General features: G+C 49.3%; 1 protein-coding gene across 1 annotated transcript; it reads left to right on the top strand.

Moving 5' to 3' along the window:
• The first annotated feature begins 1,900 nt into the window (after positions 1 to 1,900).
• LOC308172725 (inositol monophosphatase 1-like) lies at positions 1,901 to 18,335 on the top strand. Its single transcript, XM_080547672.1, has 9 exons — positions 1,901 to 1,920; positions 2,363 to 2,446; positions 3,406 to 3,539; positions 3,957 to 4,061; positions 5,312 to 5,357; positions 8,680 to 8,788; positions 9,716 to 9,824; positions 16,058 to 16,209; positions 17,335 to 18,335. Exons 2-9 carry the CDS (start codon positions 2,384 to 2,386, stop codon positions 17,454 to 17,456), a joined length of 840 nt encoding a protein of 279 aa, XP_080403798.1. The 5' UTR covers positions 1,901 to 1,920; positions 2,363 to 2,383; the 3' UTR covers positions 17,457 to 18,335.
• The last annotated feature ends 203 nt before the right edge of the window (positions 18,336 to 18,538 follow it).

The following is an 18,538-nucleotide window of genomic DNA, read 5'->3' as shown; positions in this document are numbered from 1 at the left end:
ATTCAAACACCTTGAGTTAATATATACAGTATCCCCTATAGGCTCTATATACAGGGGTGCACATAACTTTTTGGGGCCAGTGCTCAGAGGAGCACCTAGGGATGCTGCTTGGTGCTCCCCGAGCTCGCGAGTCACGACCCGTCCCACAGGATGGATGAAAAAGGGATACATGGATATATTATTAGCAAAACGACATTTATTCATAAATAAAGATGAACGAACAAATTATTGTGTGCAAAACAAAAGAAACAAATGCAAAATCAAATGACTGCTCTTTAAGAATGAAAGTCTGTCCGACTCCTTTAAACACAATGAAATCAACTGACATCTCTTTAAGCACTAACTGAATGTCTGTTCTTTAAACACACTGAAATAAACTGACATCTCTTTAAGCACTAACTGAATGTCTGTTCTTTAAACACACTGATATAAACGGACATCTCTTTAAGCACTGCTCTGTTCTGTAAACACTGAAATCAACTTTTCCCAAAAAAAAAAAAAGCTGTTGGTGCGCAAGAGCGCCTTCATGCGGCTGATCTGCCGCGCAGCATGCATTTTGGCGACGCATGCGCACTGGCGCACCAGTTATGTGCACCCCTGTCTATATATGTAAGGAAGAAGGAGACATGATGATTCAAAATCAAAAGGTTTAAATGTATTAAAAAGTAAAGAAAGGTATGGCTGGAAGCATGATCTGTGGGGGGAAGGGTCAACATCATCTATGTGTGTATCGATACTCAAGTCAAGGATCAATTAAGCAATATCACAGGAGAGGGAGTGTGTTATACTGAATATCACAGGAGAGGGAGTGTGTTATACTGAATATCACAGGAGAGGGAGTGTGTTATACTGAATATCACAGGAGAGGGAGTGTGTTATACTGAATATCACAGAGAGGGAGTGTGTTATACTGAATATCAGCAGGGCTGTGATTGGGTCGTAGGTTCGAGGCCGCAGGCCGAGTAGAAGACAATCACAGCCGTGCTGATATTCAGTATAACAGCACGACCTCAAGTGTGATATTGCTTTTATACAACAGTTCTACAGCGCGATTTATTAGTTAACAGTAATAAGCGACAACAGATTATGATTTGTTTGTTTATTTAATCATAAAAATAAACAAAAAATAGTTCCGCAACTGAACTTCAAATGGACTGTTGCCTAGTAACCTGAACACAAACATGTAGTCTAATTAACCTGAACACAAACATGTAGTCTAATTAACCTGAACACAAACATGTAGTCTAATTAACGTGAACACAAACATGTAGTCTAATTAACGGTCATTTAGTAGAACATCTGTGCGGCGGAGTGATACATATAGTTAAAAGTCCCAGTGCTGTTATACTGTATATCAGCACTCATGGAATGCCTCTTGTCCAATCAAATTACTTGGTCAGAACTAACTGTTGTATACATTATATCATAACAGGTCTATTATCAAAAGTAATGACCTTCTTTGATCCGGGCAGAGAGAAAAATAAAACTGATACGTCAGTATATCATATCAGTATGTTATCGATGTGTGTTGGTATAATAGTTTCATAATTTCTGACAAGTTCCTGACGCGTATGAGTGAGTTGGGCTCAGCCGATATTTCACCGGTTCTTTTAGCTGTCAGTCATCTCAACGGACCAGTAGTATAACTCATATAACTGTAAGCCCCTCCCCCCCTCCCAGCGCTCCTGCTGGTTCCCATGGTTGCCGCTACAAGTGGCTGCGTTCGCTTTGGAAATTACGCTTTGGAATTCTGATCAGCACTCTTGTCCAGCCTCTTGTCCAATCAGATCACTTGGTCCCTTTATGACGTCGGAACCCACTGTGCGCTGCGGCGCTCTCAGACCGAGTTGACGAACGCACCTCCAGTTCTAACAGACAGGTCACACTGTTGAGAAGCAGGAAGTGATCAGACAGACTCACGTAAGTGGCAGCTGTCATCATCGCTGCTCAGGTGATAAGGTGATTTCTATGTCAGGTTGTGTCATTGTGCTTCAGTTATTCAGGGGTTTATTAATGTAATAATCTGCCTGAAGTGCAGCTATATCTGAGCTAGCTCCAAACAGCTAGATTCAGATGGATGTCTCTGGCTAGGCTAGCAGTGCTATCATACCAGCCATCCAGAAGCACTTTCCTGATTGTTTTCCATTAAGTTAATGAAGAATCAGATTCAGATAACGTTTATTGCCATTATGTTTGACACATATAGGCATTTGTTTTGGCATTTACAGAAGGTGCATTTATGCTTTTTTCACATGTATACATGAACAAAAACAAATACAAATGCAAAAACAGGACAACTGTCTGTGTCAGCTGGCTGGCTGTGCTGTCCAGGGGTTGATTATCACGTTGTTGCATCTCGCAGGCTGTCGTTCAGGTCGCTGTCATGACTGACCCGTGGAGAGAGTGCATGTTCCACTGTCTGGAGGTGACCAGGGAGGCAGGGAAGGTGAGTGGGCTGTTAGATGATGATCTAGGTCTGAACATATTCTGGTGCTGTGCCAGTGAGAGCTTTAGAAAATCTAGAATCTAGATCTTGAAATCTATTCTGAACTTAACAGGAAGCCAGATAAACGTTCAACTCCCAAGTCTGTCTCTCTTCTAACAGCACAGAACACTTCTGGTTGGTCTTAGTCCTGTAAGCCAGTGTGTGTACTACTAACTAGACTATAAAAAGCTTTGAACAGAAACTAGGGCACCTGATCGTCTCATTAACTCCCCACACACATAACATGTTCTTAATATATAAAGCTCTCACTGGCACAGCACCAGAATATGTTCAGGTCTTCTGCTAGCATATCAGCCCAATAGAGCTCTCAGGTCTTCTGCTAGCATATCAGCCCAATAGAGCTCTCAGGTCTTCTGCTAGCATATCAGCCCAATAGAGCTCTCAGGTCTTCTGCTAGCATATCAGCCCAATAGAGCTCTCGGGTCTTCTGCTAGCATATCAGCCCAATAGAGCTCTCAGGTCTTCTGCTAGCATATCAACCCAATAGAGCTCTCAGGTCTTCTGCTAGCATATCAGCCCAATAGAGCTCTCAGGTCTTCTGCTAGCATATCAGCCCAATAGAGCTCTCAGGTCTTCTGGCGCTGGTTTTCTCTGTGTACCACATGTACAAAAGAAGAGATTTGGTGAGGCTGCATTCTCATTTTATGCTCCAGATTGTGTCTCACTGCCAGTTTACATTAGGGATGCAACCTCAGCACACATGTTCAAGTCAAGACTACAAATATATATTTTTAATATTGCCTTGAAATGACTAAATAATTAAATTATGAATATATATAACGATTGGAGCACTTTGAGCTGCAACGTTTGCAGGAAAAGTGCTATACTAATAAAGGTTATTATTATTATTATTATTATTATTATTATAAGCCTGACACGCTCCCTCTCCTGTCTGTCAGATGATCCGCGCGGCCCTGCAGAAGGACATCGCCGTCATGCAGAAGAGCTCTCCTGTGGACCTGGTGACAGAGACGGACCAGAGGGTGGAGCAGCTCATCATCTCCTCCATCAAGGAGAAGTTCCCCACACACAGGTACCTCCCTAACCCCACCTAACCCTAACCCTAACCCTAACCCTAACCCTAATTTAATGAAAATCTGTAATTGTGCATTTGGTTTTTTAAACAGTAGCAATAGCGCCACCTATGAAATATTAGAAATGTGGGAACACTGGGCTGTGGAACACTGGGATGAGCCCCTCTTAAGGCCAATGCACAAAATCGCACGACAACATTCGATTCTCAATTCACACCAATGAATGAATGAATGTGAATGGAGAATCGAATGTTGTCGTGCGACAATATCGCATCGCACGCCGTGTGCATTGTCTCATTGGGTCTCATTCAAAACGATGGAATCGAATTCGGCGGTGCGACAAAATCGCACGCCGTGTGCATTGGCCTTTATGCTCAGATGTTCATGTTCCACCGTGTTGCTTCTTCCTCTCTCAGCTTCATAGGAGAGGAGTCGGTAGCGGCGGGGGCGGCCAGCCTCCTGACAGACGAGCCCACCTGGATCATAGACCCCATCGACGGGACCACCAACTTCGTCCACAGGTGGGCCACAGATCTTTGTTCAAACAAATTGAGTTGCCAGACAGACAGTACGCGAGGTTAGAATTATATGGTTCTATCTCAATTTTTGGTCAAAATTGAGTTTTTTACATAATCTGACCCATTAGGTGTTTATTAATGCCTGTGTGGTGTTATTTTAAAAATGTTGACATTTTTGAGTCAGTAATTCATAAAATACAACGGTTCCATCTCACAAAACATAATGGAATGTAAAGACTTTGACGCTCAATATCTCTGAACTACCCTAAACGGAGATAGAACTGTATAATTCTAAACAGAGATAGAACCTTATCATTCTAAACGAAGATAGAACCTTATCATTCTAAACAGAGATAGAACCTTATAATTCTAAATGGAGATAGAACCTTATCATTTTAAACAGAGATAGAACCTTATCATTCTAAACGGAGATAGAACCTTATCATTCTAAACGGAGATAGAACCTTATCATTCTAAACGGAGATAGAACCTTATCATTCTAAACGGAGATAGAACCGTATAATTCTAAACGGAGATAGAACCTTATCATTCTAAACGGAGATAGAACCTTATCATTCTAAACGGAGATAGAACCTTATCATTCTAAACGGAGATAGAACCTTATCATTCTAAACGGAGATAGAACCTTATCATTCTAAACTCACGAGTAGTGGATTGTGGATTGTGAGTTGGACTGTTGATGATCGGAAGGTTGTGAGTTTAAAATCCCGCCTGGAACACCACCACCACCACCACCACCACCACCACTAGTGTGTCCTTGAGTAAGGCACTCAGCCCCCAGTTACTCCAGGGGGGAATGTGTCCCTGTCATTTGTAATTGTAAGTCGCTTTGGATTAAAAGCGTCTGCTAAATGGCTAATTATCTTAAATTATCTTAAGTATGCCTGATCACAAACTAGCCTCCAACACAAGCATCTATCTATCGGTTTAGAGACCAGTGTTATACTGCACCCGGAGTCTGTTCCTGCAGCTGAAGTACCGGTAGGCCTTATCTCACTGTGACTATCTTTAATCAGCTGTCCCCTGGGCTGACCTCCCTGTCAAGGTCAATTAGGTTGATGAAAATTTGGTTTTAATAGGAATTGATTCTCCTGTTCTCAACTCCTCAAGGTGTTTCACTTACTAACCACTTCAAGCATTCCTTTAACGCCTTCTTCATCACTATCCTCTTCCTCTTCATCACTATCCTCTTATTCTTCTTCTGCTTCTTCTTCTTCTTCTCTTTATCTCAGGTTCCCCTTTGTGTCGGTATCGATCGGTTTCTCTGTGAAGAAAGAGGTAAATGTTTTTCTTCTTCTTCTTCTTGTGATTTAGTTAGTTAGTTGGTTTTTAATTTGACAATCATGAAATGTACATAAAAAGGTATGGTCAATGCTGGAGCAGATTCGGACACAGAGGGAGGTCGACCCTAACCCTTAGCGAGCACAGATCAAAGCCACGCCCTTGGAGCGCTGGAGAGTCTTTGCTCTAAAACAATACTGTAAGAATAAGAATATTCTCGCTTGGGGACAGAGTGCTGGTCGCTGACTACGTCCGCTGTCTCCCCTGGCGGGATCCACTCTCTGTCTCTCTGTCTCTCTCTGTCTCTCTCTCTGTCTCTCTCTCTGTCTCTCTCTCCGGCTCTCTGTTAGGGCGTTCACACCGGCAAAGGTGTTTCTGTATCAGGATGCATGTTGACAGACACCAGCAGACTTCAAAGGCAAACACAAAGCCTAGAATCAATACTAGACATGGACAGATCTCTTCTACCTGCACTGCATGTGACAGAACTAGGGATGCTCCGATTTATCGGCCACCGATTTAAATCGGCCGATTTCACTCCAAATGACTCGATCGGTGATCGGCAAAAATGGCCGATCGCAAAAACCGATTTTTTATTTTTATTTTTATTTTTCCTGGGGAAGACAGATAACTGAACAGAAAACATAGGAGGACGTAACAGTATGTAAACCATGAAGGCCACGTTTATGATGTCTTTTATACAGCCATATCACTGACTTGGGCTTCAGGCCCTAACTGGGTGATAGGCCAGACTTTTACTATGCCATAAAAATGGGTCTGCGTTTGCTTGGTGCCTAATGGATCAAAACTTTTGTCTAAAAAGCAAAAAATATGTAGGCTATCCAGTCAGTACAGTTATGTATTTTTTTAAAAATCGGTATCGGTATCGGTTGATCTTGAGGAAAAAAATCGGTGATCGGTATCGGCCCCAAAAATCCAGATCGGAGCATCCCTAGACAGAACACACCTGACTCACCAGAAACACCAGTGGTGTAGTCTAGTGTTTTCTAGTGGGTATATTGTGATTTTCCCCTCTCAGCCTGATATCGTTCATTTCGCCATAAAAATAAATCTGCGCTCCCTGTCTAACGTTATATATATATAAATTACATGTTCTAAGGCTGATCTGTGCATGATAAATTTCGTTGTTTGGTACCTGTACTGTAGCAATGACAATAAAGACCATTCATTCATTTATTCATTCATGATAGTGCTGCATTTTGGCATATTTCCTGTAGCATCCCCCCCCCCCCTTTGATGTTATATGACGCTATAGTCAGTCCCAACGGTCCAAAAGTCAAGTGCTTCGTAACACAGACGGGGTGAATTTTATGAATGAAAGTGAACGTTCTGTCACAAAACGCCGTTACGTATCCTCACACATTTTTAAGTGGGTATATGGAAATCCTTGGCCTTTCCTAGTGGGTATACGGCATAGTCCTGCGCATCACCTAGACTACACCACTGAGAAACACCAATGTGTTCACACAGATCCCCTCACATACAAGCTGATTTAAGATGTGTCAGTTTCAACACAACACTGTCAGGGACCAATATGACGTTTTTGCTCCCAATCTGCTTTACTAGATTTTGGAATATGACGTATATGATTCATCCACGTTTGATGCGTAGAGTACCGTAGGTTTGATTGGTGTATTTCTTTTGAAATATTTTCTCTGAGTGGGGCAGTCCCACTCATATTTTTCTTTGAAAGTAAGGAGAAGAAGGGAGAGAGGGCATGTCAGCAGGGCATGGGCCGGATTCCAACCCATGCTGACATGGACATAATGTGTGCACTGTAGACCGCGGTGCTGGACCACTGGACCACTAACCCTAACCCTAATTCTGTAGAAGAGTAAAAACTTTAAACTTGTAATCCTCAGTGAACAAGAGTCAAAGCTACATACATGTTTACCCTCCAGCTTCAACTAGCACTTTTAAAAGGCTACAACATTCTAGAGAGACAGAGAGAGACAGACAGACAGACAGACAGAGAGACAAAGAGACAGAGAGAGAGAGAGACAGAGAGACAGAGAGAGAGACAGAGAGACAGAGAGACAGAGAGACAGAGAGAGAGAGAGAGAGAGAGAGACAGAGAGAGAGACAGAGAGACAGACAGAGAGACAGAGAGAGAGACAGAGAGAGAGACAGAGAGACAGACAGAGAGACAGACAGAGAGACAGAGAGACAGAGAGACAGACAGAGAGACAGAGAGACAGAGAGACAGAGAGAGAGAGACAGAGAGAGAGACAGAGAGCGGATCTCGAAAGGGGAGACAGAGGACGTAGTCAGCGACCAGCACTCTGTCCCCGAGCGAGAATATTACTGTATTATTTATTCTTACAGTATTGTTTTAGAGCAAAGACTTTCCAGCGCGCCAAGCGCCAAGGGCGTGGCTTTGAGCTGTTAACTTTTAAAAGGCTACAACATTCTACAAACCCTCTCTCAACACCAAGACAAGCCCAGTCATTTAGGCTGGAATGCCAGAGGTCACAGAGAGACTCCGAGAGCCGTTCCTCCATGGTGCTGAGGTTGCTGAGGTTGCTGTATGTCTCCGTTGTCCCTCCCTGCATCGATCTAACTCCCCCCGCCTCTGTGTCTCTGTCCCTCCCTGCATCGATCTAACTGCCCCCCGCCTCTGTGTCCGTGTCTGTCCCTCCCTGCATCGATCTAACTGCCCCCCGCCTCTGTGTCCGTGTCTGTCCCTCCCTGCATCGATCTAACTGCCCCCCGCCTCTGTGTCCGTGTCTGTCCCTCCCTGCATCGATCTAACTGCCCCCCGCCTCTGTGTCCGTGTCTGTCCCTCCCTGCATCGATCTAACTGCCCCCCGCCTCTGTGTCGTGTCTCTGTGTCTCTGTATGTGTGTGTCTCTGTGTCGTGTCTCTGTGTCGTGTCTCTGTGTCTGTGTCTCTGTGTCTTTGTGTCGTGTCTGTGTGTTTGTGTCTCTGTGTTTGTGTCTCTGTGTTTGTGTCTCTGTGTTTGTGTCTCTGTGTTTGTGTCTCTGTGTTTGTGTCTCTGTGTCTCTGTGTTTGTGTCTCTGTGTTTGTGTCTCTGTGTCTCTGTGTCTCTGTGTTTGTGTCTCTGTGTCTTTGTGTCTCTGTGTTTGTGTCTCTGTGTTTGTGTCTCTGTGTTTGTGTCTCTGTGTTTGTGTCTCTGTGTTTGTCTCTGTGTTTGTGTCTCTGTGTTGTGATCTAACTCCGCCCCGCCTCTGTGTTGTATCTAACTCCGCCCCGCCTCTGTGTTTGTGTCTCTGTGTTTGTGTCTGTGTGTTTGTGTGTCTCTGTGTTTGTGTCTCTGTGTTTGTGTCTCTGGCCTCAGATAGAGTTTGGCGTCGTCTACAGCTGCATGGAGGACAAGATGTACACGGCACGGAAGGGGAAAGGGGCTTTCTGCGATGGAGAACCTATTAAGGTGTCTGGTCAACAAGGTAGGCCATGCCTCACATACAGTATGTAGTGGCCATGCGTCTCATACAGTATATAATGGCTTCAAACTATCTAGTAACCACCGTCCAGGCAAGGCAGGGGGGTTTTGACGCACATCCAAATATTCAAACCAACAAAATCGTAATCCAGTCCAGGTAGAATTGCAACAAAAACATTTATAAGGATTTGTCCTCCTTTAAATATAAACATAACATTCACAATTCCAATTGCATCTTTTAGAAAACAGAAAATAACAGTTGTTTAGTTGCTTAAGTTGTTTCCTTGAGTGTGTCAGACTCTCTCCTTGTTGTTGTGTTGAGTTGTGTCGTGTTTTGTGGTCAAAACACTGTACCCTTACCCAAGCCTGCCAAGACTTCCTGCCTGCCAGCCTGACTTCCTGCCATCTAAACAACATCCCTGACACAGTTCAGACCAATGGGCACTAGGGGGCGGAGCCATCATACAACATCATATTCTAATAGTTCATGCAATCATTAATATCTCATTCAGTCATCATGATCATTACTCAATAGCGTTCAATAATATTCATCTGGCTCCTACACACTATGCTGGTTAAATAGGCTGCTATCCAGAGGAGATCCACTAGGGGGAGCCGTTGGCCATGCACCACATTCAGAAGGCTGCCTTACATTCAAAGTGTCCCCCAAAATCTCTCTCTCTCTCTCTCTCTCTCTCTCTCTCTCTCTCTGTGTAGACATCACAGACTCTGGTTTTGACTCTCTCTCTCTCTCTCTCTTTCTCTCTCTCTCTCACTCTCTCTCTGTCTCTCTCTCTCTCTCTCTCTCTCTCTCTGTGTCTCTCTCTCTCTCTCTCTCTCTCTCTCTCTCTCTCTCTCTCTCTCTCTCTCTCTCTCTCTCTCTCTCTCTCTCTCTCTCTCTCTCTCTCTCTCTCTCTCTCTCTCTCTCTAGACATCACACAGTCTCTGGTTCTGACAGAGATGGGCTTCAAGAAGGATCCGGAACACTTCAAGACAATGATGGACAACATAAAGACTATCCTCTCCATCCCTGTGCATGGGTAAGACATGGCATCAGCCTCTAGAATCTCTGTCTAGACGTGATTGGTGCAGCCTGAGGTTACCGTGGTTACTCACTAACTGCCACAGAGTTCTAGAACACTCAGCACCTAGAGCAGGCGTGTCAGACTCAATCTCATCCTTCCATTAGGGTCATCAGCATTAGGGTTGACCTCAAAGGGCCGGCTGTAACAGTAAGCCTATATAAATGTATACAACAGTTAGTCCCGACCAAGTAATTTGATTGGACAAGAGGCACTCCATGAGTGCAGATATACAGTACAACAGCACTGGGACTTTTAACTATATGTATTACTCCGACATGACCGTTAATACAAAGTAGCTAGCCTGCAGATGTTTGTGTTCAGGTTACTAGGCAACAGTCCAGTTGCGGAACAATTTTTTGTTGACGGAGCCTGTAACAGGTTTCGGCCACAGAGGGAGACAGACAATAGGCTGGGTAGTTTCTACAAGCGGGTTTTTATTATGAGAGCAGCTGTTCTGGAGTTTCAGTCAGGCTGAGCCTTGCTCCAGCGAGGACGTCTCGGCCCGCTTCTAGCCCGACCCTTTCGGTCGCGGCTCCCCGGCAGCGCTCGTCCGTCCCTCGCTCCCTGACACTCCGCTGCTTCTCCGTTCTAGTATCCCCGCTTCTGGTACCCTCGTTCTGGTCACTGGTTTCGTTCGCTACTCCGTTCTCGGGCTACTCCGTCCGACTACCCCCTTCTGGGGAACAAAGCCACACGTTAAGAGCGCGCGTTGATGAGGATCTAATTGGCATCAGCCGATGCCAATCGGACCCTGATGAGGATCCGATTGGCATCAGCCGATGCCCATCGGACCCTCATCCCTTCACCAACTGTCCTATAGCTCCCCCTGCCGGTCGGAACGCGTCATGTTCCCCACACACCCCCACCACCAGATCAAGGCCGGGCGCGCCCGGCCGCCAGCCTACTCCCCCCCCCCCCCCATCACGGGAGAGGAAGTCGGCCACGACCATCTGCGTCCCCGGCCTGTGCACCACCGCAAAATTTAAGGGCTGTAGCGCGAGGTACCAGCGTGTGATCCTCGCGTTAGAGTCCTTCATACGGTGGAGCCACTGGAGGGGAGCATGGTCGGAGTAGAGGGTGAACGCGCGCCCCAGCAGGTAGTACCGGAGGGCGCCGACCGCCCACCGGATGGCCAGGCACTCCTTCTCCACCGTGCTGTACCTGCCCTCTCGCTCTGATAACTTGCGGCTCAGGTACAGCACCGGCCGGTCGGCTCCCTCCACCTGCTGGGTCAGCACCGCTCCCAGCCCCCTATCCGATGCGTCCGTCTGCAGGGAAAAAGGGATGTTAAAATCCGGAGCATGCAGGACAGTTTTACCACAGAGAGCCGCTTTAATACCTTCAAACGCCACCTGGCACGGCTCCGACCACTGGACCGGGTCTGGGGCACCCTTCCGGGTGAGGTCGGTCAGGGGGCTGGCCAGCTCCGCGAACCCCGGCACGAATTGCCGGTAATAGCCCGCCAGTCCCAGGAACCGCCTCACTTCCTTCCGGGTCCTGGGCTGCGGGGCGGCGGCGACCGCAGCGGTCTTATCTACCTGCGGGCGCACCTCCCCACCGCCCAGGATGTACCCCAGAAAGCGGATCTCCCCCCGCCCGATCACGCACTTCGCTGGGTTGGCCGTGAGCCCCGCTCGCCCCAGCGACTGCAGCACGGCCGCTACCCGCTGCATATGCTGCGGCCATGTATCGCTGTAGATCACGATGTCGTCGAGGTAGGCCGCTGCGTATGCAGAGTGCGGCCGAAGGATACGATCCATGAGCCGCTGGAACGTAGCCGGGGCCCCGAACAACCCGAACGGCAGCGCGGTGAACTGGTATAGACCGCGCGGGGTGGAGAACGCCGTTTTCTCGCGGGACCCTGGCGACAGCGGAATCTGCCAGTATCCCTTCGTACAGTCCAGGGTCGTATAGAATTTCGCCGCGCCAAGCCGGTCCAAGAGCTCGTCGACCCTGGGCATTGGATAGGCATCGAATTTAGACACCGCGTTCACCCGTCGGTAGTCCACACAGAACCGCACAGCCCCATCTCGCTTGGTCACCAGCACGATAGGGCTGCACCAATCACTGTGGGACTCTTCTACCACGCCCAGTTCCAGCATCGCTTCTAACTCCCGGCTCACCACGTCGCGTTTGTGAGCCGGCAGCCTATACGGCCGTGTCCGCACCGTAACGCCCGGTGGCGTCTCTATGTGGTGTTCTATCAGCGTGGTGCGCCCGGGTAGGGGGGAAAACACATCCGCGAACCTCCGTTGCAACTCGGCCACGTCCGCTCGCTGGGCCGCCGAAAGATGGTCTCCCAAGTGGGCCGGGGTACCAATTTTAGACTTTGGGACCTCCGGTCCGAACTCATCCCTCTCGGGAAGTAGCGTAGCCAGCGCAACCGGGATCGCCTCGGTCCATTTTTTAAGAAGGTTCACGTGATATATCTGCGTGCTATCCCCCCGATCTGAACGCACCACCTCATAGTCCACCTCCCCCACCCGCCGTGTGACCGTGAACGGCCCTTGCCACTTGGCGAGTAATTTCGAGCTGGAAGTGGGCAGTAGTACAAGGACCCTGTCTCCCGGTGCGAAGATGCGCAGCTTAGACCCCCTGTCGTACAGGCGCTTCTGTCGTTCCTGGGCCTGGTGCAAATGCTCCCGTGATATAACCCCTAACGTGTGGAGTTTTGCCCGCAGGTCCAGGACGTATTGAATCTCGTTTTTACTGTCGCTGGACCCCTCCTCCCAGCTTTCTTTAATGAGGTCCAGGACGCCGCGAGGCTTGCGCCCATATAGGAGCTCGAATGGGGAAAACCCCGTGGAAGCCTGGGGGACTTCCCGCACCGCGAACAACAGGGGGGCTAGCCATTGGTGCCAATTTTGACTATCCTCGTGAACGAACTTACGGATCATTGATTTAAGCGTCCGGTTGAACCGCTCGCACAGACCATCGCTGGCCGGGTGGTACACGCTCGTCCGGACCGCTTTAATATTCAATAATCCGTACAGCTCTTTGAGGGTGCGTGACATAAAATTGGTACCTTGGTCAGTGAGGATCTCTTTCGGGATCCCCACCCGGGAGATGACCTGAAACAACGCCTGCGCCACACTCTTCGCGGAGATGGAGCGCAGGGGAATTGCCTCGGGGTATCGGGTTGCGTAATCTATCAACACTAACACAAACCGATAGCCCTGTGCACATCGCTCTAATGGGCCGATAATGTCCATTCCAATACGGTCAAACGGGGCCTCAACCAGGGGGAGAGGGTATAACGGCGCCCGCGGGACGGCCGGGGGGTTGGCTAGCTGGCATTCGCGGCAGGCGGCGCACCACCGGCGCACCTCCGCCCGTATCCCCGGCCAGTAGAATCGGTCCATTATGCGACTAAGTGTTTTATCATATCCTAGGTGGCCCGCCATGGGGTTATAATGTGCCGCCTGGAATATCGCTTCCCGGCGGCCCCGGGGAACCAGCAACTGGGTGACGTCCTCTTCCCTGCGAGTGTCACGACTCACTCTATATAGTCTGTCCCTAACCAACGTAAAGTATGGGGGAGCGAGCGCCGCGTCTGGCCGTACCCGTGCACCATCAATTACCATCACCTGGTCGTAGGCTGAGCGTAGGGTAGCGTCACGAGACTGTTCGAGGGGAAAATCTCCCACCGGAGGAAACACCGGCAGCGGCACCTCGGGTGCCTCTGCCCCTGCCTCCTCCTGCCCCTCGTCAGCGTCGGCCGCCCCCGCATCAGCGCAGAGCACGGCGCCCGCCCCACGCGTCCCTGCCCGTCGTGCGTGCACCCCTGTCGTCCCCGCTACTGCCCGTGGGAATCCCGCCCAGTCTAGACCCAAGATTAAGGGGTGCATGAGGCTCGGACTAACCGCCGCCTTGACTCTATATTCTCTCCCATTATGTTTGATCTCGATGGGGACCACCGGGTATACGTGAACATCCCCATGCACACACAGTATTGACACCCTCGATGCCCCTACCAATGCCTCTGGTCGCACCAGGCGCTGGTGGATCATAGACTGTAGGCAGCCCGAATCCAGCAGCGCCTCGTGCGTACCCCGCTGCATCCTTACCCGGATACGGTACACCTCGCTCGGATCCGGGGGAGGGGTGACCTCGTCGGCGGTGCGGACAGCCCGGCCGACCTCCATAGCTGGGCAGTCCCGGCGGCGGTGGCCAGGCTGGCCGCACCGCCAGCACCCCTCCTCTGCCGCCTGTGGGGCTCTCTGTGGGGTGAAGGCCACGGCCGCGCCCCCCTGCGTTGCCTCCGGCCACCCTCCCCGGGGAGCGGCCATCGGCCTCTCACGCCGTGGAACCGCCACGGGTCCGGTCCGAATGGCCAACCCCCCGTGGCGGCGGGGAGCTGGGACCGGGACCGCGGCGGTTCCCGCCGCCCCCCCGTCTGGAGAGGGCAGGTGGTTCTCGGCCAGCCCGATGGCGGTGGTGATGTTGGTGGGCCGGTGGTAGGCTACCCAGGCCGCGGTCCGCGCCGGTAGGCCCGTCACGAACCTCTCCAGGGCGACCTGCTCCACCAGCTCCGCCGTCGTTCTCTCCTCGGGCAGCAACCACCGCCGCGCCATGTCCATCACCTGCTGGGCGTAGAGGAACGGCCTCCCGCCGGGCTCCAGGGTCAGGGCACGGAGCCGGCGCCGGTGTTCTTCCGGGCTCAGCCCGAGCCGGTCCCGGATGGCCCGGACCACTGTCGGGTAGTCGGCCTGGCTGGCCGCCGGGAGACCCGCCAGCGCGAGCTGCACCTCCCCGATCAGCAGGGGCCGGAGCTGGTGGGCCCACTCGTCTTCTGGCCATCGCTGTCTCCGGGCCACCTGCTCGAATGTCTCTATATATGCCTCCGGGTCGTCCCCCTCCGTCATCCGCAGCATCCGGACTCGGGTCCCCCCTGGCACGCCGTAGTCCCCGTACCCCTCCCGGTCGCGGATGATGGACCGGAGGTCCGCCCGGTCCTCGGCCTGGACGCGGGCCATGTCCATCAGGGCGTCGTGGCTGGCCCGTGCCATTGCCGCCTGTTGCTCCTGCAGCTGGGCCAGGTGGGCGAGCACATGTCCCAGGGGCGACTCCATGCCCCCGCCTGTCTGTTCTCTGGTGTTTTCGGGTCCGCCTCTCCTCTGTGCCCCACGTTGGGCGCCACTGTAACAGGTTTCGGCCACAGAGGGAGACAGACAATAGGCTGGGTAGTTTCTACAAGCGGGTTTTTATTATGAGAGCAGCTGTTCTGGAGTTTCAGTCAGGCTGAGCCTTGCTCCAGCGAGGACGTCTCGGCCCGCTTCTAGCCCGACCCTTTCGGTCGCGGCTCCCCGGCAGCGCTCGTCCGTCCCTCGCTCCCTGACACTCCGCTGCTTCTCCGTTCTAGTATCCCCGCTTCTGGTACCCTCGTTCTGGTCACTGGTTTCGTTCGCTACTCCGTTCTCGGGCTACTCCGTTCTCGGGCTACTCCGTCCGACTACCCCCTTCTGGGGAACAAAGCCACACGTTAAGAGCGCGCGTTGATGAGGATCTAATTGGCATCAGCCGATGCCCATCGGACCCTCATCCCTTCACCAACTGTCCTATAGCTCCCCCTGCCGGTCGGAACGCGTCATGTTCCCCACAGAGCCAAAATAAATGATTAAATAAACAAACAAATCATAATCTGTCGTCACTTATTACTGTTAACTAATAACTGACGCTGTAGAACTGTTGTATAAAGCAATATCACACTGGAGGTCGTGCTGTTATATGGAATATCAGCACGGCTGTGATTGTCTTCTACTCGGCCTGCGGCCTCGTACCTACGACCCAATCACAGCCCTGCTGATATTCAGTATAACACACTCCCTCTCTGTGATATTGCTTAAGTATCTACTCTTTATGATATTACATAATTGTCTCAATTCCTTTCAATTATTATTGGTTTTAGTAATAACGTCATTCATAACTAGCTCTGAAAGCAGAAGTCTAGGAACAATAATGGCAAGCAGACATTCAATAATAATAATAATAACCTTTCTTTGTATAGCACTTTTCCTGCAACTCAAAGTGCTTTAACAAAAATAACGAAATAATATAAGAATTACTATAAGATTTAAGGGCAAGTATGCATGTGGGGGGGGGGAGGGGGGGGGTTGAGGGTAGGGTAGAGAGTTGCAGGGTAAGGTAAGTATGCACTCTGTCTAACGCCTCTCGTCTCCTCTCCGTAGCATCCGTTCTCCGGGCAGCGCGGCCATCAACATGTGTCTGGTGGCGTGCGGAGCTGCTGACGCCTACTACCACATCGGCATCCACTGCTGGGACATGGCCGGGGGGGCGGCCATCGTCAGGGAGGCCGGGGGGGTCGTCATGGACGTCACAGGTGAGCGTCTCTGTCATAGAAACACTGTATGACCTCACAGGTGAGAGTTACTGTCATAGAAAGGTTGTAGGACGTCACAGGTGAGTGTCTCTGTCATAGAAAGGCTGTATGACGTCACAGGTGAGAGTTACTGTCATAGAAAGCCTGTAGGACCTCACAGGTGAGAGTTACTGTCATAGAAAGGCTGTATGACGTCACAGGTGAGAGTTACTGTCATAGAAAGGCTATAGGACGTCACAGGTGAGAGTTACTGTCATAGAAAGGCTGTAGGACGTCACAGGTGAGAGTTACTGTCATAGAAAGGCTGTAGGACGTCACAGGTGAGAGTTACTGTCATAGAAAGGCTGTAGGACGTCACAGGTGAGAGTCACAGTCATGAGTCACGACATAAGACTATGCACTTTTTATGCACTTTTTTGCCTCCTTGAATCTGTTCTTAAACTTGTAACTAAATTGTAAACTTATGAGCTTTTTATGTATCTTTTGAACTGTTCTTAAACTTGAACTGGGATAAATAAAGTAGGAGGTAGAATCGCCGTCTAATGATCACAAGGTTGGCAGATCAGCGGTTCGAGCCCCGGCTGGCCACATGTCGAAGTGTCCTTGGGCAAGACACTGAACCCCAAAATTGCTCCCAGTGAGCGGGCCGGCCGGCGCCTTGCATGGCAGCTTGGCCGCCATTGGTGTGTGAATGTGTGTGTGAATGGGTGAATGAGAGGCCGTTGTAAAGCGCTTTGGAGCAGGACTCTACACCACCCCCCCCTCCCCGTTCGCTGACTCTGTGTTCCATGTTACTTGTTGTTGTTGCTTGTTGTTTTTTGTGTCTCCCCATGTGTGTCCTATATTGTCAGCGTCTTTGAGCCTTGGAAAAGCGCTATATAAATTGAATTAATTATTATTATTATTAAAAAAGGCATAGCTATATAAGTGCAGTCCATTTACCATTTACCATGTACTGTCAGTGTACTGTATGTATGGCTGTCGGTAACATGTTTGGAGACGCTATGTCCCGTATCTGTGCACGTGTGTGCTGAGGACATTTGAGGGGAGTACCACAGGTGCACGGTGTACTTGAGGACAGTCGTACGTTGCCGTGACGATGTTGTTGTCGTCGTCGTCTCTCAGGAGGGCCGTTCGACCTGATGTCCCGGCGGCTGATCACAGCCAGCAGCAGAGCCGTGGCCGAACGCATCGCCATGGAGATCAGCCAGTTCCCCTGTGGCAGAGACGACACTGTGGAGGACTAGACACACACACTCACTCACACACTCACTCACACACACACACACACACCTACACACTCACTCACTCACTCACACACACACTCACTCACACACACACACACCTACACACTCACTCACTCACTCACTCACACACACACACACACCTACACACTCACTCACACTCTCACTCACTCACTCACTAAAATCACTCGAAAATCATTATTTATGTTGTAATAACTGTATATGTATCACAATTGAATTTGAATTCATTGTATGTGGTCCTATTCTATGGTACTGTAGATTTGCGTATTTGTATTTTAATTTGTTGCATTGTGTCGTTATAAATGTCTTTTTTTGGCAATATTTTCTTGGGATTCTTACTCATGTTAATATTCAGAACATTCTTCCTCGCGCCTCTCAGATCGGCTGCACCACACTGGGCCTGACTCTCAGACCTGCAGCCTCACTCCAGACCTGCAGTGTTGCTAGCTGACGGGTTCTATGCATATCGTGACGTTAGAATTATAAGGTTCTATCTCCATTTTTGTTCAAAATTTAGTTTTTTTACATAATCTGATCCATTAGGTGTTTATTAATGCCTGTGTGGTGTTATTTTTTTAAATGTTGACATTTTTGACTTAGTAATTAATAAAATACAAAGGTTCCATCTCACAGAACATAATGGAATGTAAAAACCTTGATGCTCAATATCTCTGAACTGCCCTAAACGGAGACAGAACCTTATCATTCTAAACGGAGATAGAACCTTATCATTCTAAACGGAGATAGAACCTTATCATTCTAAACGGAGATAGAACCTTATCATTCTAAACGGAGATAGAACCTTATCATTCTAAACGGAGATAGAACCTTATCATTCTAAACGGAGATAGAACCTTATCATTCTAAACGGAGATAGAACCTTATCATTCTAAACGGAGATAGAACCTTATCATTCTAAACAGAGATAGAACCTTATCATTCTAAACGGAGATAGAACCTTATCATTCTAAACGGAGATAGAACCTTATCATTCTAAACGGAGATAGAACCTTATCATCCTAAACGGAGATAGAACCTTATCGTTCTAAACGGAGATAGAACCT

Source organism: Nansenia antarctica (genome assembly GCF_963989245.1).
Source record: "Nansenia antarctica genome assembly, chromosome: 17".
NCBI classification, from domain to species: domain Eukaryota; kingdom Metazoa; phylum Chordata; class Actinopteri; order Argentiniformes; family Microstomatidae; genus Nansenia; species Nansenia antarctica.
Note: the sequence above shows the minus strand (reverse complement) of the source record. Positions and strands in the feature narration are given on the sequence as shown.

Coding starts and splice junctions, on each gene's coding strand:
- LOC308172725 (XM_080547672.1), top strand. CDS start 2,384: ATGACTGACCCGTGGAGAGAGTGCATGTTCCACTGTCTGGAGGTGACC. Junction 2,447..3,405: donor TGACCAGGGAGGCAGGGAAG/GTGAGTGGGCTG, acceptor CCTGTCTGTCAG/ATGATCCGCGCGGCCCTGCA. Junction 5,358..8,679: donor GTTTCTCTGTGAAGAAAGAG/GTAAATGTTTTT, acceptor CTCTGGCCTCAG/ATAGAGTTTGGCGTCGTCTA.